The sequence below is a fragment of the Panthera tigris genome, chromosome A2 (assembly GCF_018350195.1).
Source record: "Panthera tigris isolate Pti1 chromosome A2, P.tigris_Pti1_mat1.1, whole genome shotgun sequence".
Taxonomy (NCBI): Eukaryota; Metazoa; Chordata; class Mammalia; order Carnivora; family Felidae; genus Panthera; species Panthera tigris.
Window position 1 is genome coordinate 156,634,311 of NC_056661.1, and position 21,766 is coordinate 156,656,076.

At 40.5% G+C, this 21,766-nt stretch overlaps 1 protein-coding gene across 13 annotated transcripts in view; it reads right to left on the reverse strand.

Annotated features, from left to right (window-relative positions):
- Positions 1 to 21,766, reverse strand: part of TPK1 (thiamin pyrophosphokinase 1) — a 351,768-nt gene that overhangs the window by 131,508 nt on the left and 198,494 nt on the right. For 11 of the 13 annotated variants that reach the window (XM_042974459.1, XM_042974452.1, XM_042974494.1 and 8 more), the window contains one exon: positions 4,331 to 4,477. The exons of the other annotated variants lie outside the window; for them this stretch is intronic. In XM_042974459.1, coding sequence (XP_042830393.1) covers positions 4,331 to 4,477 — 147 coding nt within the window. The remainder of the gene's footprint in view (positions 1 to 4,330; positions 4,478 to 21,766) is intronic. 13 annotated transcript variants of the gene reach the window in all.

Here is a 21,766-nt window from a genome sequence, read left to right on the forward strand (position 1 = left end):
TTGCATTTGTATCACTAAATTGTCTTAGTGGTCTCTTCCTAAAAGCAACTGAAAAGCAGGAACCTAGTATGTGTCTCTGGGAAGATTTCTCTGGAACTGAGTGCCAAACAGGAGCAAAGCCAGGACTGGTAAAGCAAGAGGTGAAGTCTATGGTAAATACTGTCACCCCTCTACATGACAGGGGGTGTGATCATGCAGAGCTTTGTGCCCCACACTACGTAATAATTCTTTCTTAGGAGAGGCAAATGAGACACAATTACAATGACCAGAAAGAGAATCCAGAAGGCATTGTTTTGGGGCATGTAGGCTATACAGGTACACTTGCAATGATAATTATGTTTGGAGAACTGAGGATTCTGTTTTCATTTTATTTTATTTTTTTAATGTTTATTTATTTTTGAGAGAAAGAGTGAGAGAGACAGAGCAAAAGTGAGGAAGGGGCAGAGAGAGAGAGGGAAACACAGGATCTAAAGCAGGCTCCAGGCTCTGAGCTGTCAGCACAGAGCCTGATGTGGGGCTTGAACTTACAGACCGTGAGATCATGACCTGAGCCACAGCTGGACGTTCAACTGACTGAGCCACCCAAGTGCCCCAGGAGGATTCTGTTTTAACAACTAATCAAAGTTTAACATATCGTGTAAATGAGAAAAAAATTGTACTCCAAGAAATGATCTAAGGTCATGATTCCAGACTTTTCATCCCCAACTTCAGTTGCTGGCGGTTTGAGAGAGACCGCGCTCTGTGCTCACAAAGCGATTCCTTTCCCCGACCACCGCCTTCCTTTCTCAGAAGGCCTTGCAGTGGGCTGGGGAGTGTCACTGTATTCCCACCGAAGGTGATATGAACATGGCCAGGCCTGGCCTTTAAAAATATGCAGTGCCACTTTCTAGCAATCTTTTCCTCCAGATGCTGCAATTTCTTCCAGTTGGCTTAGATATAAAATGGAGGAAGCCGCCGAAACCAGACCAGATACTGATGAGAAAATAAACTTTAAAAACTCAATCTCAGTTAAACCTCTGAGATTGGGAGTTAATTATTCCTGCAACACAGGCAGGGTAAGACCTGCCTTACAGAGACACTATGATAAATTAGCATCCTGACCAACTTAAAGCAATAAAAAGTGCTAGAAAAAAATTAAAAAGAATCTTTTAAAATGCATCAAACATCTGTGTTTTTTTTCTTTTGTTTTAAGAATACTCAGAAGCCAAAAACTAAGGTTGGACTGAAAACCACACCTAACTTTCACCTCTGAAATACTTGGTGTTTACCAAAGCCGATGAACTTGAGCTTTGGTTTCCAAGACATCCAAGTACAGAAAGTCATCAGGAGACAAAGCCCAAGGCCTGCTCAAGGTGTGAGTGCAGGAGAGTGCACCAGATAAGGCAGAGACTCTCAGTGTAAGATGAATATAAATAACACTTCCACTGGACCGCCAGGAAAACCCTGACCAAACCCAGGCACCCTGTAGCTGAGAAGAGGGAGCAAGTCTCCCGTGAGCACCTGTAACCAGAAGTCAAACTCGCGACATACTGCCTTCAGAATTCACACCACCTAGATGGTCAAAAAGTCTCCAGCAAGATGTCCTGAGTTGTTAATGCCTGTGAATAACTGGGTTGGGAGTCTGCTCTAAACTCCCCCTTGGACTCACTTTTAACTCACACTTCAAACAATTCCCACAGGTAAAGTTCCCAGAAATATAAGGTCATCGCTAAAATTCACAACACACAGAAGGAATCGAGTTGACAAAATATAGAAGCAAAAATGAATACAAAGGACAGCGGGCTTACAAAGAACTACAGGTACTAGAATTATTCTTGACCATAAAATAAGTATGACAATTATGTTTTAAGAAAGAATCTTGAAACAGTGACGAGAGGACAGGCTTACAAGAAAGAAGAATCATGGCAGGAATTTTAAACACCGTGGATGGTTTTAGCAGCAAAACAGACATGGCTGAAGCAGAAGGGTGATGTGGAACACAGGTGATGAGCTTCCGAGCGAAGCCCAGAAAGGTTACGGCATAGAAAATATGAAATAGATGTGCTGAGATGGACATGATACAATTAGAGCATCCTAGGTACAGTTAAGCAGAGTTGCAGAGGAAGGGAGAAGGAGAATAGGGCAGAGACAATATTGAAAAAATAATGGCTGAGAGTTTCCTTTCCCAAATGGATGACAGACAGCATCTGCAGAGGGCGGAAATCCAAGGAATCTCAAGCTGAACGCATTTTAGGAAGTCCAAAATTATACACATTCCAGTGATAGTAGGGAATACCAGAAACACTGAAAAGCTCTTAAGAGCAAAAGTCATTTTTCAGATATGATTTTTTTCTACCAGTTAATCTTCCAATTTTATTTTTTAATTTGCTTTTTAATTTTAGTACAGCGTCAACTAACTTGTAATCTATTAACTAGAATATCTACATACAGCCAAGTTACGGTTGACTACTTTAGCAATCAAATCATCAATATAGTATATATAATGTAATAAAGCTCAATGATTCACAATGTTAGAAACTTTAACCCTTCAGAAACTGTTAGGAAATTATAGGTATTTAACAAATACACAATTAGAAATCTAAGAGGCGTATCTGCTCACATCATACCACCAAGTGAAATCTATTAATGACTTCCCATAACCTCTAGCGAAAAAGTCCACACTCCACTGTGTGGAATTCAAGGCTCTTCACAATCAAAGTAGTTTTCAGTCTTATCTTCTAGCATCTTCCACACTGCTGTGCAGAATTACCTGCAGATCCTACAATGTACCTTATGCCTCCACCTTTCTTTAGTGGCTCCTTTCTGCCTTAAATGACTTTCTCATCATCTCCCATAGCAAACATCCACTCATCCCGGAGGATTCTGCTGCACTGTAACCTCAAGAGAATGTATGTCCCACGAAAACAAGGGATTTTTGTCTCTTTAGTTGGCTTCTGTATCCCCGGTAAGTGCCTGGCACATAGCAGGTACCCAATAAATATCTGTTGAGTTAACGGAGTGAATAAAATGTGAGTGCCCCTGGGTGGACTTCCCTTACGTTACGTATGATCAAATTCTATAATCTTTCATCTTCGTGCTTTACATCTTATGTTTTTATTAATGACTTCTTCACTGGACATGTGCTAGAGAGCAAAGATCATGTCAGTATTTTTTTTTAATCCTCAACTGCCTAGCACTGCAATAAACAGGCACTCCCGGGGCGCCTGGGTGGCTCCGTCGGTTGAGCGTCCGACTTCAGCTCAGGTCATGATCTCACAGCTTATGGGTTCGAGCCCTGCATCAGGCTCTGCACTGACAGCTCAGAGCCCGGAGCCTGCTTCGGATTCTGTGTCTCCCTCTCTCTCTCTCTCTCTCTCTCTCTGCCCCTCCCCTGCTTGTGCTCTGTCTCTGTCTCTCGAAAATAAATAAATGTTAAAAAAAGACTAAAAAAAAAGAGCAGGCACTTCATAAACTGTTCGTTGACTAAATCCATGTAGAGTATGGAGTTTGAAAACTGAATTCTTCAGCTCCCTTTCCACACCTCTTAGGAAGTTTTCCAGAAAACAACAAAGCTAGGCAATACAAAGAGCCAGAGAAAAAAATGCAAAGCTGGTTGAACAGCAGGGAGTGTGCCTGATACCCACTCTATTAACCAAACAACAATTTCTAGGTAACAGCATGCTGCAGAGGGAGACTGGCAGATGGGGCAGGAGCAACGCTGTAAGCAGCACATGACAGTGAGAGGCAAGGAAGAACAACTGTCCACTCTTTTAAAAATGTTACCAAGCGATTACTTTTCTAGAGGAGCCCACTGATCAACCTTATAAAACTGGTTTATTTAATAAGGATTCTGTTCTCAGCACTGGATCGATAGAAAATTTCCATGATATTCATCAGGGGAAGTGAATGACATTGATCATTACAAATGTATTCTGAAGCAGTGAAATTAATAAGCAGGCAACTTATGAAGAGTAAAAGCTAAAAAAAATTTTTTTTAGTGCTTAACAAAATCAAATCCAGTTTCCAGTTATAACGATAGCACTGAAAATATATGAGAATTCCGATTGAAATATTTGCCAAGCTTTGGGCTTCCTCTGTTGAGATGTTTCTCAAGTGGCATTCACATTCAGCTGCTCAAAATGTAAAAGGGCTAAATTTAATTCTTAGTCAATTTAATTAAAAGTTATGCGATTTTTTTTTCGGGGCATGATAAAATGAAGCAAACATGGTCAACTTCCCTCAGGTGTCAAATTCAAAGACACACGCTAGGCTCATGTTTCGTTCTAGTCTACTCAAATGTCAGAAGTTTTATGGAAGCAATGTGCTGACATTATACTTATTCTTCACTTACTGGTTGGAGCAGGTAGATGAGAGATTCCTCTTGGATTATTATAATCGGCACAGGAGTGATGCAAGTAACTTGGAACAGGGTGCTCACAGATGCCATGATCTGGTCAAAACGCCCACCGAGACCTCCCAAGGTCACAATTACATCTACCTAAGCAAGGCAAAGCAAAAGGGAGAGTCACGTATTTAAAGAGTTTTCAATAACTGAATAGTAACTAAAAAGAGCTCTCAATCAACTGTATTTTACTTGATAAGCCATAAAGAAATGGTAGATATCATTTCTGTTGTTCAGATGAAGGATTAAAGCTACTTGTGCATAGTCACATAATTGGTGGGTGGCGGTCCCATTACGAGACCAACTCTTTTTAGCTTTTTCCCATCTGCCTGTTCACCTGAAAAACTAGGCAATCCTTTCTTTACAACTCTGTTCACGTGTTTCTTCCATGTGGAATCTTCTCTGGTTTCACAATTGGTGGAATCCCGTCGTGAACCTGTGCCGTCTTCCCTGGTAACACACGGCTCATGACAGACACCACGCCTGTTTCACAGGTTTTGTCACACCATTAGAATCCAAGTGTCTTGAGGATGGGTATCATCTTTTCACTGAACCTAGCAATGTTGCCTAAACTCTCAGTACTTCATTTTTATACTCACATGGAAAAGTTGGATGGTGTCTGCCACCTGATAAGGTTGCTGTAGGGTTTGATGAAGTAATTAAAAGAACTAAGTATAAAGCATCTAGAACCTGTTCGTGACATAGCGATTGCTTAAAAAATATTAGCTACTGGGGTGCCTGGGTGGCTCAGTCTGTTGAGTGTCCTCCTCTTGATTTTGGCTCAGATCAGAATCTCATGGTTTGTGGGATTGAGCCTCATGTCGGTGCAGAGCCTGCTTGGGACTATCGCTCTGCTCGGCTCTTCTTTCTCACAAAAATAAACAAAGAAACAAACAAACAAATGAACAAACTTTAAAAATAAATAAAAATATTAGCTACTCTTCTATTGCCTTTATCATTTTTGGTATTTTTACAGTTATATTAACATTTTTGTGATTGTTACCTGTAGTTTGATGTTATTTTTTCACTTAACGTTTTCAAGATAGCATTTCCTGTAACTAAAGTGTAATTCATTTAAAGGGTCCCCTTTTGTTGAAAATATATTTCCAGGATATTTGTATATAAAATTACCGTGCTGCTTTCCTTCTATGTAAGACTAAAGGTGAAAGCGGGCTGCAAGGAATGAGAGGGGTGGAGTAACCTTCTCCTGCACAGAGCAGGTACCAAAAGGCTCCCGGAGAACAGAGCTGGAGGCACTGTCTCTTCCCTTGACCCTACTTGCCTTCTTGCGATCATCCTAAACTTATAATGCATCAACATAGTCAAAGTTGGTATATTCATCATGGAAGAGGAAGTATTAAAGAACTTAATTAAAATATTGTAAGAAAACCTTACAAGCAATAAAAACTGACTATAATAATCACTCTATCTGGAATAAAACAGAAATCGTTGAAAAATAGGGAGTATTGGGGGGCACTGGGATGGCTCAGTCAATTTAAGCGTCTGACTTCAGCTTGGGTCATGATCTCACAGTTCGTGGATTTGAGCCCTGAGTTGGGTTCTGTGCTGACAGCTCGGAGTCTGGAGCCTGCTTTGGATTGTGTTTCCCTCTCTCTCTGCCCCTCCCCTGCTTGTGCTCTGTCTCTCTCGTTCTCAAAAACAAATAAACATTAAAAAAAATTTTTTTTAATTAAAAATATTGGGAGTATTGATTTTCAGGTTTTTACAATAGTTCATGAGAAAAAGGCTTAAATAACATTTCGTCAGAGGGACGCCATGATTTTATTTTTATTTGTTTATTTTAAAATTTATTTACTTTGAGAAAGAGCACATATGAGTGAGAGAAGGGGGAGAGAGACACAGAGAGAGAAAACGCCCCAAGCAGGTTCTGAGCAGTTAGTGCAGAGCCAGAAGTGGGGCTCGAACTCAGGAACCTGAGATCATGACCTGAGGCAAAATCAAGAGTTGGACACTCAACCAACTGGGCCACCCAGGTGCCCCAAGACACCATGATTTTATTTTTTTAATTTTTTTAATTTTTTTTTAACGTTTATTTATTTTTGAGACAGAGAGAGACAGAGCATGAACGGGGGGAAGGTCAGAGAGAGAGGGAGACACAGAATCTGAAACAGGCTCCAGGCTCTGAGCAGTCAGCACAGAGCCCGACGCGGGGCTCGAACTCACATACCGCGAGATTGTGACCTGAGCCGAAGTCGGACGCTCAACCGACTGAGCCACCCGGGCGCCCCAAGACACCATGATTTTAAAAGAATAGTATGTTAACCAAGCACCAATATGACCCGTATGGTTCTTAGAGGAACAATAAGTGGTCTAATAGTCCACGAAGCCAAAGGCTGTGTCCTCTGGTTCCAATGTGACAGCCCGGGTAACAATGCCTAACACAAGACAGCAAAGTGTTTGATGAATAAGTAAGTGGAGACACTGTAAGAAAGGACACATCCACGTAAGAAAGAAACAGATTCACTGCAATACTGTGAGAACATGTAAATCAGAATGCGGTCCCACAAAAGCACAAAAGGAAAATTACATACAAGAGCCAAGACATTTGAAATGAATTTTCTATTTCTGACTTTACCGGAGTGTAGGAAGAACGGGAGTTTTTACTTTAGATAAGGTGGCTTCATGCTCAAGTCAGCATATTTTAAGACAGCGTACCACCCATGTGTAGGACCTAATAACTAGTTTTGAAGATCTTTCAAGAACTCAAAGAATTAGAGTTGGGGTCCAGGAAGACCATGGATCCTGGGAAACATGTATTACTCTGAATACAAAGGCAAAGATAGGGACATGCGCTCACCTTCAGAGGCAGGGGGTCACTGGTAAGCAACCAGGCATAGACCTGCCAAGGAGACAGCTTCTGTTTAGAGTATCGAGTCAGGTCAATGGCTTCTAATTGTAACCAGGAGGCCTTCCTAGTACTTACATACTTAGTAAGACCAGTGAAGAAAGGCCCAGAAATCACACATGACCTCAAGAAACTAAAGAGAATTTGTTTGAAACTGAAGAAAAAGACATGAAAAGGAGTTACATGTGAAATACAGACAAAGCACTAAGGCTCCAGTGAAAAGCACATGGCATATTCCTATGCACATAATCCTAAATTCACATCAGAAGCAAGGCCTGGTGAGAGTTTATTCACTATGCAGATTCTGGAATCCCTTTTTTAGGTTCTCAATTTTTCATTACCATAATCTAAGCCTTGAGGGATCCCACAACCTTTAAGGCTGAAATTTAATCCCCATCTTCTACACTGGGGTATCATGATGAATAAGCAGTATCTGTAGATCAGTGATTGAATTTTTCAGAATAAAGAAGCCGCAAGATTACTTCTCATCACTACTCATTCTCCCTACAGGAAGTACTTAGCAAGACTGATTAAAAACATTAGAGGTTCAATGCAGGCTGCAGGCTGGGTGGGGGAGGGTTCTGGCTCTGGCTGTAAGTAGGGCGTCTGATATTCACAGAGATAGGAGGGAGACAGACACCAGCCCTGCACACTTACCTAGGTTTTAAGAGGCCAGACTTCTGTCTTTAGGACTACAATGCCACTGGGAAAGCATTCAATCCGAAATGGACTGTTTACAGACTGCCAGGGTGCCTTTTCTCTGTGGATCCAAAGCCTTGTGTGTTTATTTCTAGTATCACCCAGTGTATTGTAAATTTTTAAAACTTTTGATTTCCTGAGGTCTCCACCTTCTTACAAGACAGGCTGTGAGACCCGGCCCCGGCAACCAGGTGCACAGAGTGATAAAGGCTGGTCCCTGTCACAAGTTCACCCTGCTTGCCCTCCCGTGACGGTGACCTAGTGACATTCGAACACGCCAATGAAACGGACTCACTCTTTTGCTTGTGTACCCAACCCCGACCCCCTGGTAAGCCACTTCCCATGGACCCTCGCTCTCTCCTCCAGCTCCTGGACCTGTTTGATTGAGGCTGCTCACTTGGCACTCCTCCCTTGTGGCCCCCCGCGTGGCACACCCCTTCCTCTCCAGGGTCTGTAAGCATAATAACCTTTCAATTCCACATGCTTCTCTGCGTCTGGATCAGATGGATCATCAACACTCCCGACTTCAGTAACGTAATTATCCTTTACAACACACCCAGTGCACTTGATTATAACTGTTGATATACTGCAGTAGCTCTCCTCCTAGAGGAGGCTCATGTATCCCAGATGCCAGCCGCAGTGTTTGCAACAGAGTAGACAACAAGTAATTACTGAGCTTCCCTTAAGCATATAAAGGCTTTGGGAAAAACTGAATAAATAACCAGAGAGGCAAAAAGCTAATGAGGCTAAGTTAACATCATCTAACTCCTATAAAATAGTACTTTCCTACTTAGCAAGGGTTCAAATAGTCCTCGGCTTTTGAAAAGAGTTAACTTATTTCGTATTTGCTACTACTTCTGGTAATATTTACTCATCATCTACCACGTGTTAGGTACCAGAATAAACACATTCAGGACATTATCAGTAAAGGAGACAAAAACCCCTGCCTTCGTGGAGTTCACATCCAGGTGGAGGATAATACGCAACTGACTGACATACATAGTCAGTCTATTAGTTAGGACGTGAAACGGTGGTTAAGTGCTAAAATTGGAGAATAACAGAGCAGGAGAAAGGAGACCAAAAATGACAGTTGGGAGGATGCTTCGTCTTTAAGTAGGAGCTAGAGCAGACTGTGTTGCACAAGTGGTCAGAGTAGCACAAAGACCCAAAAGAGAAGAGGGAGGTGGCCGTGTGCATGGAAACCTGGGGCAGGATTCTCCAGACAGCAGGCTTTACTAAGGCCATGAAGCGGCAACGTGGCCCCAGGCATTTTCAAAGACTATCAGAGGGCTAGCTGCTAAAATTAAATGAGAAATTAGGAGAAATCAGAGTAAAACGGAAGTGTCGGATTCGCAGAGACTCGTTAAGACATTCTTAAGCCCCTGATGCTTACTGGCATTAAAGGGGAGCTATTTTGCACAGAGGAATGACATGATCCATGTATTCCCAAAGTCAGTATGTATCCAGAATTTCTCCTCTTCTCAACGCTTACAACCTCATCACAAGTACGGCTCAAGCCACCAAAATCGTCAGAGGGGGTAAGCCACCATTAGACGGCCCTCGAAATACTACAAGCCTCCAACGTCAGGCTATCACATTCTCCTGCTCAAAATCCTCCAATAGTTTCACAGTATTTTCCATTAGGATCTATAAAGCCCTGCCCTATCTGAGATCCAGCTATCTCTCTGATCCTACCCTCTACTTCTCTTCCCTTCTTCCTCTCTTCTCCAGCCTACTTTTTTCCTGTTTCTGGAGTACACCAGAGTCGCTACTACTCCAAGGACTTTGCATTTGTAGTTTTTTTTTTTTTTTTTTCCTAGAATGCATTAGCCCCAGATACTCACTCGGCTAACTCAATTTACTTTCTTCGCTAGCTATCCTTTTAAAAATTCCCCACCCCCATGCCAACGGTTCGTATCCCCATTTCCTGACTTACATTTTCTCCTTGGCAGCTCTTATTATCCAATACCATGGTAAATATCTTACTAATTTAGCCTGTCCTATTATTTGTCACGCCAAGAGGACTAAAAGCAACATGACGGCAGAGATTTTCTATCTCTGCCACTCAGAATGAAGCATGGCACGTAAGAGGTGTCCAGTAAATATTTTTTGAATATATGGAGGACTGAAACAGGATGGAAGGAGAGCAAAAGAGCATGACCAATGAATGGATCAGAGTGCTGGTGGAGTCGAAGAATTCCTGGAGTCCGGGAACAAGAAAGGTAGTCGAAGGGACAAAATAGAGATGAGGGAGGGTTTATAAAAATTTGGTATCAACAAAGTGTAGGTATTGTCACAGTTAAAAAAAATAAATAAGTCAGACGGGATACATTTAAGGAAACAAGAGGTCTGTGTACTGGAAGGTTCATTCAAGTATATACGGAATTTACCATGAATTGAGACAATACTGTTGGAAAAAATACTGGTGACCTAGATGTTAACTTGATCAAGACATGATGGGAAATGACCAGGACTGCCACAATGAGGACCACAGCAGTGAGTAATGAGGGTGATAAAATATGATGCCATGAGGTTGAGAACTAGAGTTTTTAGGGCAAAAGAGGAATGGAATACAACAAGCACTGTCCAACGTGGATATAAGGGGAGACACACGGGCAGCTGTAAATGCTCTCACAGCTACATTTTTAAGAGTTTTTTAAAAAAAGAGGTAAAATTAATTTTAAAACAGATTTTAATGCAATATATCTAAAATATCATTATAAAATGAAATCTGTGTTAAAAACACTGAGGGGGCACTTGGGTAGCTCAGTCAACTGAGTGTCCACCTTCGGCTCAGGTCATGATCTCGCCGTTTGTGAGTCCAAGCCCCGTATCAGGCTCACTGCTGTCAGCCCAGAGCCCGCTTCAGATCTTCTGTCCCTCTCTCTCTGCCCCTCCCCTGCTCTCTCAAAAATAAACAAAAGATTAAAAAAAAAACACTGTGTTAGGAAAACTGATCAATGCAGGAGAATAAAATTGAACCCCTATCTTATACCTCTCACAAAAATGAACTCAAAATAAAGTGAAGACTTAAACGTAAGACTTGAAACTATAAAATCCCTAGAAGAAAACATAAGAAAAAAGACCCTTGATGTTGGTCTTGTCAACTGTTTTTTAGATAGGACACTAAAAGCCCAAGCAAAAAAAGCAAAAATAAGTGTGGTTACATCAAACTAAAAAGCTTCTGCAGAGCAAAATAAACAATCCACAAGAGGAAAAGGCAACATAAAGAAGAAAATATTTGCAATTCATCTTATCTGATGAGAAATTAATATCCAAAATATATAAGGAACTCGTAACTCAATAACAAAAAAACCCCAAAAAACCTGATTAAAAAATGGGCAGAGGAGCTGACTAGCCATATTCTAAAGACATATACACGGCCAACAGGTACATGAAAAGATGCCAAACATCACTAATCATCAGAGAAATGTAAATTAGTTCTCATTATACATCCAAAAAGAATGAAATCAGGATCTTGAAGAGGTACCTGCATTCCTATGTTCATTGCAGCATTATTCACAATTGCTGAGGTAAAGAAACAACTAAGTATCCAATGAATGAATAAAGACACACACACACACACACACACACACACACACACACACACACACACACAGAATGGAGTATTATTCAGCCACAGAAAAAAGGAAATCCTACCAGTAAGAATTACACGGGTGGACCGTGAAAGCATTATGTTAAATGAAGTAAGTCAGACTCGGAAAGACAAATACTACATGATCTCATTCATATGTGGAATCTAAAAAGAGTCAAACTCCTAGAAACAGAGAGTACAGTGATGGTTGCCAGGGGCTGGTGGCGGGGAAATGAAAGATGTTGGTCACAGGGCACAAACTTCCAGTTATCAGATGAGTAAGTTCTTGGGATCTACTATACCGCATGGTGACTGAAGTTACCAATATTGTATTACATACTTGAAAGCTGTGAAGAGAATAAGCCTTAAATGTTCTCACCATATGAAAAACTCAAAACACAATAAGAGGTAATTATGTGGGGTGATGGAGGTGTCAGCCAACTCTACTATGCTAATCATTTTGTACTACATGTGTGTGTCAAAATCATGCTGTACACCTTAAACTTATACATTATTATATGTCAGTTATATCTCAATAAAACTGGTAAAGATAACAAAATATTTTACATTTTTTTTCCATGCTTGGTCTCCAAAATCCTGAATGTATTTCATACTAATAACACATCTCAATTTGAATCAGCCACGTTTCAAGTACTCAAGTGACTAGTGGTTAGAGTTTTGGACAGCACAAATCTAAAAACAGCAAAAAGCAGTGAGGACAGCTACCGCTACTTCCAGAGCCCATTCTAGAAAAAGTAGTGGGAGAAACCAAACAAAAGCACTGCTGTGGCTGCGGAGAATTGCGGTCCTCGGGGAAAAGCCCAGTTTGTGTTGGAGTTAGTTATAAAGACATAGCGAATATAGGAGATTTTAGTGAGGATAGACCATGAATTTCAGAGGGCACTAGCAGGCAGGGCATACAGAGTCTAGGGCCAGACATTTAGTTTCGAATATGCCTCCTATTCTCTAACGAATGGAAGCCAGTCCCAGAGGCTGCCATGTTTTCTACTGGTTGTGATGTACCCAGGATCCAATAGCTGTAATTCCAAACAAGCGCTGTCACAGTCTTATTAGCAAGGGAGAGTGGTGTGAAATAGGGTTGCCTTTGGCCTTTCATATGCAATCATGTCTAGCAAAAGGAACTGTGAAACCCTGGACTACTATATTGGAGATGTGACCATAGTGTGGTATATTCTTTTAAAAGCCAGGAAACCACATACAACTTACGAAACCTCCTTGTGATGTAGTGGCTCATCTATAAAGGTAAAGGGATAGACCAGATTCGTGGAACATATTTTTCAAGATTCCTTTCACTTCCAACAGCCCACATACGGTTCTCTGGCTTCCACCATAACTGGTTAAATCATAACCGTATCTATTTTGTTTAGAAAATAAATGAACACCTTAGCTTTGCGTGATTTGCCTTAATAGAATCACGACAAGACTGGTTGAGAGGCACAGAAGAACTAAAAGGAAAAGCAACGTCATTTTCCTTTTATAACTTTAAAAACCTTTCAGTAAATAAACACTATGTTTTATCCATTTGTCCTCAAAAAATCTTAGATACAGCACACATGAAGTCCATAGCAGAGACAGTGGCTGTCAGCATATTTTAATTATGTTTCATAAATTTAATTACTTTTCATAAATTGAATTCTAGAGTTGCACAAATGGACAATTTCTTTACGGCTCTCCCTGATATATAGGGTGTCCTTACAATTTAACACACAAACTGAGACACTATTGAAAGCAAAAAGGGGACAATATAAGTAATTACACCAAGAATACACTCATAAACCAAGACGTGTTTACCCTACTGTTTGAGAATTACAACTAACATTCGCATAGCCAACTTAACAAAAGTAAACACTAGGGACTCAAAAAACATAGATGTGAATATTAAGCTTCTGTTCCCTTTCAAAGATCTGTACTGTACTACAGTTAGGCTTGAATAGAATGATGAGATTCTTTGGTCCAACTGTCTGATACTTTAAAGATGGAAAATCCAACACAGGCCATGAAGGAAAAAGTCAGATAAAGATAGAGTGAAAGCAATAAAGTGACCCAAAAAATCATCAATGCCAAAATGTTTTCATAGGCCTATAAAATAACTCCAGTGATCGATAAAAAGTACAGTGAGACACCAAGGAAATCAAAGACCACAGATCTTATGGTATAAGGACATACTGTACTCACAAACATAGAATATACTTAGCTGAATGGAGGCTCATGAAAATACTACTACAGGGATCCCATTTAAATTTCAACAAGGCTCACTGAGTCATGGCTTAATGTAAGCCTGTTGGAGTCAGAAAGAAATAACGTCGCTTCCAATGGTGAGACCATGAGTTTTCCGTTCACAGATGAGAGGTCTAAGAAAATTCAGGGTGAAGTGTGTGATTCGTGTAAGCACTTTTTAAAGGATGCCTACTTCCACTTTCTAAAAAAAAAAAAAAAAGAATTTGAACAGAGTATCGTTTCCAATTTTGTCAAATTGCGAATATGCTCTTATTAAGAAATGTCATAAAAATCAGGCACCTGGGTGGCTCAGCCGGTTAAGTGTCCAGCTCTTGATTTCGGCTCAGGTAGTGATCTCACAGTTTGTGGGTTCAAGTCCCGCATCAGGCTCTGCACTGACAGTGTGAAGCCTGCTTGGGATTCTCTCTCTCTCTCTCTCTCTCTCTCTCTCTCTCTCTGGGCCCCTCTCCTGCTCACACACACACACTCTTTCTCTCTCAAAATAAATAAACTTAAAAAAATATTAAAAAAAGGAAATGTCATCAACATGTTTATACAAAACTTGTTTTTGAACATGTCATTTTAGAGAAAAGTTTTTTTTTAAAAGGGAGGAGAAAAACAGATTTATATCACTGAAAATTGATCAGTGTATCCAAGCTTGTCTGCATTTGAGGGAAAAACTACGGAGGCAGTGAGAAGGATGCACGTAATAAGACTCCTGAGCTATAACCCACAATCCCTTGCTACAAGTTTCAGCGTAAAAACCCTGGCCGTGCACACACTCATTGACCATGGCGACCTATGCCTTGCTGGAGAGCTCAGCACAGGGGACTCCAACGTCTCGTGCAGACTGGAAGGAACTCTTGCTGGTGGAGTTCTTGGACACACTGGCTGTAAGTGAGCAATGGAGGCGCCCAGGAGAGACTGATCCATCCCAGGAAGGGGAAGGGGAAGGGGAAGGGGAAGGGGAAGGGGAAGGGAAGGGGAAGGGGAAGGGGAAGGGGAAGGGGAAGGGGAAGGGGAAGGGTGTGTGTGTGTGTGTGTGTGTGTGTGTGTGTGTGTGCACGCGCGCGGTCCCCTCCCCTACTAGTTCGTTCTCTGTTGGCTTGTGTGTGTGATTAGTACTTGCACTGTTGTCTACCCTTTGACATCCCAAACCTACGAGTTTCACCCTTAACCTTCAACACTCAGAATGGAACCCTCCCCTCACTCTGGCTAGCCCCTCATCTGTCTTGCCCAAGGACAGTGGACACTGGAGAAGGTTCACTCCCAACAGGCTCCTCGTGGGTCCCATCAGACTTCAATTACAGCATCACTGACAACATATCAGGATAATCTGCTTAACTAAAATAACTATTCTGAAGGCTGCACAGTATTAGAGTTAGAAACTACACCTCATTTAGTTTGCATTTTTCAACCTGTAATACTTAATAGAAGGGCTGGATATATATAACAGACTTTGGTTAGCCGAATGGTTACAGTTTTTAAGCTGTAACTCTTTGGCAAACAATTCCAAATCATTATCCAGTATCCACCTTGTCTATTTTTATGGCCCCTATTCCTTTCTCAAATTCTTGATGGGGAAAATGACTAAAGAGTTATTCTTCAAAGCATCCTTTAATTGGTTCTATTATTACTGTCACGGTCATCTCTGTCCTTTAATTCAGCTTGCACACAACCACTACTCTATTTTTCTAAATCATCTTACGGCTTTCTGTTCAAAAGTTTTTAATGGATTACCATTACCCATGGATCAAAATTCAGATTCCGTATCTAGAGACTGAAGATTCTCCATGTTGATCACAAACATCTTTGTAACTATAAATGTAATCTGACGACTTCTGTGACCAGTTCTCATCCTTAGAGCTCTTACCGTACACGCGGTGTGAATTTTTTTTGTTTACACTCAGACTGCCATTAAGAATGCGTGAAGCACTTTAATTTCAGGTACGCTGCTCATGAGAGAGTATAGGACAATGAGTGAGTTCATTCCCAGAATGATGCAATGCGTTTTTGGCTGGCCCTAGACAAAGCTTAGAATTTTTGTAGTTCAAACATTTCAAGCCTGGTTTTAGTAATAGTTCTGTCTTCCCTTACAGATCCGTACTGAGTACTAATATTTCCTTGATTAATTGGACTACAGGCTCAAGCCGTATCAGGGAGATCCCTGGGGACGAGGCATCTCTTTCATACAAACAAAACAACACTGTGATATAGACAAAAATGTGGGAACGTGTTATTTTTCCTTCCCAAGTAAATACACCAAGGGATGGCAAGAGCTAATTTGTATGTGTTCACATTTCTCTGTATCAGGAAGTAAGCGCCAAGGAGAGTTGGATGGAATAAACAAACACACTGATGGATATTTTACATGATTTTATTCTATTATCTCTGCTGAAAATTAAATTCTTTGAAGAGTCAGGAATATATTCACAAGTAAGTATAATTACAGAAAGTCACAGTTTGTATAAATAAGTACATGGGTATTATAAATCCAATGGAGGTAATCATGGTCTCCAAACCTCTCACACTATCAGGATATGAAGATTTTTCTCGGGAAAATGTATTCAAAGGTATTCCTTTTGAGTTATGGGGTCATGAGAAATGGAAAAATGAATCTCTTGTGATTTAGAATAGCCAAAATACCGCACATAGTATCTTCAACATAGTTGATATGTTTAGTGTAAAATAAAAAAATCAAAATATCATTTATATCATATTCAGAAACAATTAGCTATTTGCAAGTAGACTTTGAAAGGCTATTACAATTTGCCTATTATCAATTTTGTCCAAAGAAGCTAAATGATTGCTTGGTCAATGAATAAAAAATTCCCTTCTGCATTCTTGAGCATCCTATTTGAAATGGATCAGATACTTTTCACTCGGGCTAAGAATTCTCTAACATACATGTTTCCCTACTGAAGATGGATATTTGACAGAGCACTGAACTGTCATTCTTCCCACTCTGTGGAAACTCGGACGTGAACTTGTACCTACGTCCTGTACTTATTTCCACCTACTGAGAAAGGTGAGAAGAGACAGATAATTGTCCAAACCTTTTTGCAAACAGACTGACTTTGGTCAGAAATGCTTTGTTCTTGGGGCACCTGGGTGGCTCAGTCAGTAAAGCGTCTGGCTTCAGCTCAGGTTATGATCTCGTGGTCAGTGAGTTCGAGTCCCGCATCGGACTGTGTGCTGACAGCTCAGAGCCTGGAACCTGCTTCAGATGCTGTGTGTCCCTCTCTCTCTGCCCTTCCCTTGCTCACGCTCGGTCTCTCTCTGTGTCTCAAAAATGAATAAACGCTTAAAAAAATTAAAAAAAAAAAAAAAGAAATGCTTTGTTCTTAGAAGATAAGTATTTCTGCACTGGCAATCATTTCTTAATAGCAATTATCTTCTTTTGCATCATCAGGATTCTTTTTTACCCAACGATATTTCTTGCTTTGCACTGGCGATAAAAGAAATCTTCGCTGCATATTCTTGTCCAAAGTGATAAATGAAACCCTTGGTTTCCATGTCTGGATGGATTAGATTTAGCTATTTGCAGTACTTTGAGTGTATTATTTTCCCAAAGTTGAGCCATATAAAACTCTCTTCATTTTTTACTGGCCAGTTTATAATAGGTGGCTATCAGACTTGCTGTAGTGCAATCCTTAGGTTTTGCAATCTGGAGCAGTATAAATAGCTTATGTTAATTATTCCCTCTCCACCTTCTGGGAGAATAGAGAACATTTTGATTGCAAATTTTGCACTTGGTCATTAACACTCTGGTTTCTAGATATGCATTCGACCATTTTATAATGCCAAATGAGAATGTTAAAACTCTTACTGCAGTCACATTAATTACTTAAAGCTTATTTTTTTGTAAAGTGAGTAAGTGTGCTTTACCTAATACATGTACGCAAAATAGCTGATCACCTCATCGTCCTCAGGTTCACCTTACTGTTATAAGCAATGCTTCTGTTTACGATTTTGCTAAATGTATTCCATATCCATGAGCATCCATACAAATGGAGTGCCACCTAGGATCAAACATTTGTTCAGTAGTAATGTCCTCTTTCTGAAATAATTTCCTGTATTTGTATGAATGCTTTAAAAAAATCAGAATACTGGGGCGCCTGGGTGGCTCAGTCAGTTAAGCATGCGACTTCGGCTCAGATCATGATCTCGCAGTTCATGAGTTTGAGCCCCATGTGGAGCTCCGTGCTGATAGCTTGGAGCCTGGGACCTGCTTCAGTTCTGTGTCTCCCTCTCTCTCTGCTTCTTCCCCACTTGTGCTCTGTCTCTGTCTCTCTCAAAAATAAACAAACATTTAAAAAATAAACAAAAATAAAAAATCAAGAATACTTAGGGTCTATTTATAACCATCTAAAATCTCTAGAAGGAATGGATGAGGAAACAGAATTAAAATGTAATCGGTGTACTCTGAATTCACATCTTCCTATTTTTTAATGTGTTCCCAAATATCTAGCCCCAGCTGCTCATACTGGAGATTACATATATTCACATAGATGTTAAGAGGCGAAGGTACATCACGGACCCAGGAAAGGAGCTGTAATCCCCTCCCTTCTCCTCCAGCCGTCAGGATTTTAGCACACCACTTGCTGTCCTGGACCAGCAAGTTGACCATGGTATGCTAAGTCCAACTGGGAAAGCGATGGTCATGGAGACGGAATGGCATTTTCTACTTCCAGTGACTAAGAGAAGAATGGAAAGTGAATATTATATAAATTCCATCTTCCCCTCTGACTTAAATGAAACTTTCTGAGATACCTATCCTTGTCGTTTAACACAAAGAAGAACGTATTTCCTATGGATGTATTTCTCTTCTCCTGATGACTTAATTAACTACCACTGAAAACATACTGATCTGATATGCACATCCCTGGGATAAGCAGTAACTTTCTTTTAGTTGTCAGTCATGACTTAAACTACATACAAATCATTTCTTATAAATGCAGCTATAATTATTATTGTGGACAATCACAATCATAGATGTGGGTACAACCACATAGATCTTGCTAAGGGATCTGCAGAATAAGGGGAGATTTTAGAATCTACTAAGCATCTGCAGGATATTCCATTCTATGTGCATTTTTCCTACAGACGTCCTCAAGATAGTTTCTTCCTCCACTTTCTGTGCTTTCTGCATCTTCTCGATGCAGTAATTCAAAATAAAATCGTCCTTTCCACGTGAGGTCAGCATGCCTTCTGCAGAGGAGTATCACACCAACCGTATCTGCAATTCTCTGAATTAATAAGAAATTTTATCTGGCAAGTGAGTCACCCAACTGAGATTCCTGGTAAGCAGATAAACTTAACCCTTGTCCCGGCGCCTATAAAAGCATGCTTCTCCTGTGGCAGGGATGGATGAGGCTGCCAGAGCTGCTAAGGCAGTAAGCTTTTTATATCCGTAGCAACATCTCCCGAGTCACTTCAAAGCACCGGGTGTATCTATTTTCTCTTGTTACACAGCACTATAAAAAAGATTGCTGGTCTCTAAGAAGAAGGAAAAACAGAGATGTGAATTTCTCTTTTGAAGGTTTCTCCGAAATGATCTAGGAAACAGCCAGCTAGTTCACTCGATGCCCAGAACACTTTCCTTCTTCTTGATTCCTCATCTGATACTTAGCTTGTGCATTTGTTCCAGAACCTGAATGTATAAGCAGTTACTTTGGCACTTGACAAAGAGAACGATTCCGCTTATATATTGAAAAACAAGAGGTGTTTTGTGTAGACATACTTAAGTATAGCAGAATATGTCTGTATGTGGACATGTGTTACTTTTTAGAAATTCATAACAATTACTAATTTAAGTTTATAACATTGCTTTGAGGTAGACAGGCACAGTCCAGAAGGTAGAGGAAGTCGTCACAGAAGTCTTACATTGCCTCAGCTATACAGCAGACGCTGGAATTGAATGGTATTGCTCTCAGTATTACTTCAAGGAGGCGGGCAGGATTTATTCTTGTCAAGTTCACATTGGTAATGGCTTATGAGACAATCTCTATGTATTTTCATTTTTCAGCTCTCAACTTTTCCAAGCAACTTACAACTTGGAAAAAGAAGCAGGTCTCAGAAGTTACAAAACGCCGATTAAAAAAACGTAAAGAAGGCATTTCGTGTACCATTTTTAATTACACACAACACATATCTCCTCCTCTACCCCATAAAATGAAGGAAAAAACCAAAGGCATATAGGATCAAAAAATAGCTCCATGTACTGCCAATGCCAAAAAATCTTCAATTACAATGGGACAAGAGCTGGAGCAGGGGAATCAGCCTTGGTAAAGTAGATTACTTAATAAAATTTACCAACATTTGATAAAAAGGGCTTGCTAAAAAAGGATCCTTCCATATATGTGCACATTCACTCGTTCAATAAATATTTATGTTGTGTTCACGATGGGTCAGGTATTACTGGAGGTCCTAGGAATGTTAACAGGGAATAAATATGCACAGTTACCTGCCCACATGAAGCGTGCATTTCCATGAGTGAAGGTGTAATAGAAACAAATATCCTAAATACACAGGTGACAAATGTGTGACGAAGACTGAGCAGACAGGGGGACAAGGATTGCTGAGCCAAGAGATCAAAGAGGAGGTGGGGTGGGGTTGGGGTGGGGGTGTTTATTTTAAAAGGGAGGCTATGGGGGCACCTGGGGGGGCTCAGTGGGTTAAGCGTCCGACTTCAGCTCAGGTCATGATCTCGCGGTTCATGGGTCCGAGCCCCACATCCGGCTCTGCGCTGACAGCTCAGAGCCTGGAGCCCGCTTCGGATTCTGTGTCTCCCTCTCTCTCTCTCTGCCCCTCCCCCGCCCATTCGCTTGCGCTCGCTCGCTTTATCTCTCTTTTCTCTCTCTCAAAACTAAATAAATGCTAAAAAATTTTTTCAGAATTTTTATGGAAGGCCTCATCAATATGAGCTGCAATATCATCAGAAAACTAATTATATTATCCCATTTTCTCAAATGCAAAGTTAAAGGGTGAGAGTTCCACGTAAACAATTAACTAAAAAAAAAAAAAAAAAAAAAAAAAGCCGACTCTTTTCTGTAGAGGCAAGTTACAGCATTCACTATAGTCTGAGTTATTCTATGGTTGCATGCACATCTGTCTCCTCTATGAGACTGGAGGGTTGGGGCCTTGAACTTAGGTGCCCAACTAAGCATAACAACCACAACAGGCACTCTGTACACGAGTTTGCTAAGCGAGGAAGGAGACCCTCAGTAGCTTCCACAGTGTATCTGAAGGGAGGAGGTCTGCCCTTGCAAGTCTAAATTCTGAACCATCCGTCAGCGAGTGTAAGGCACACAGTGGTTACTGCGGGACTAGAGAAGTCCAATCACTCCTGTTTTCTCTCTGCACCAAGGCAAGCTACAAACTATGGTTGGCGGGGTTGTGCTGGGTTCCATTACTGAACACACACACCCCATTCTCACCAGTTCCCTGGGAATGAGGGCTGGTGAAGACATCCCCTGAGAAACATTTCAACACATAAGGAGTCCTCTGTTTCCTTCAAGTTTCTGAGAGTAAGATAATTCTTGTGAAATCAGAATATGTCCAAAAGAACCAATGCTACTGGTAAGCGCATGAATGTGGGCAATAAACTGTAACTAGTTCAAGAGATTTCTAAAAACAGGGTCTAATTCTAAAATCATGCCAGTCTTTGAAATTTATCATAAAATCAAAGATCACAATATATTTATCTTTTATGATATGCGCAAAATGTTTTTGTAAAGTAATTATATATAAATTATGTGTCTTCTATAATTTACAACATGCAATGCATTATGTAAATATATAAGTACATTATATAAAATACATTGCAGATCACAAGAACTAAGGTATAAAACAATGCATGGCTATTAATAGTACTGTTGCTATATTTTTATTAAACATTTTCTATGTAGCAGGCAATGAGGTGCTCTGCCCCATAACTTGCTGATACGGGTAAATTGTTATTCTCACTTTGCAGATGACAAAACCG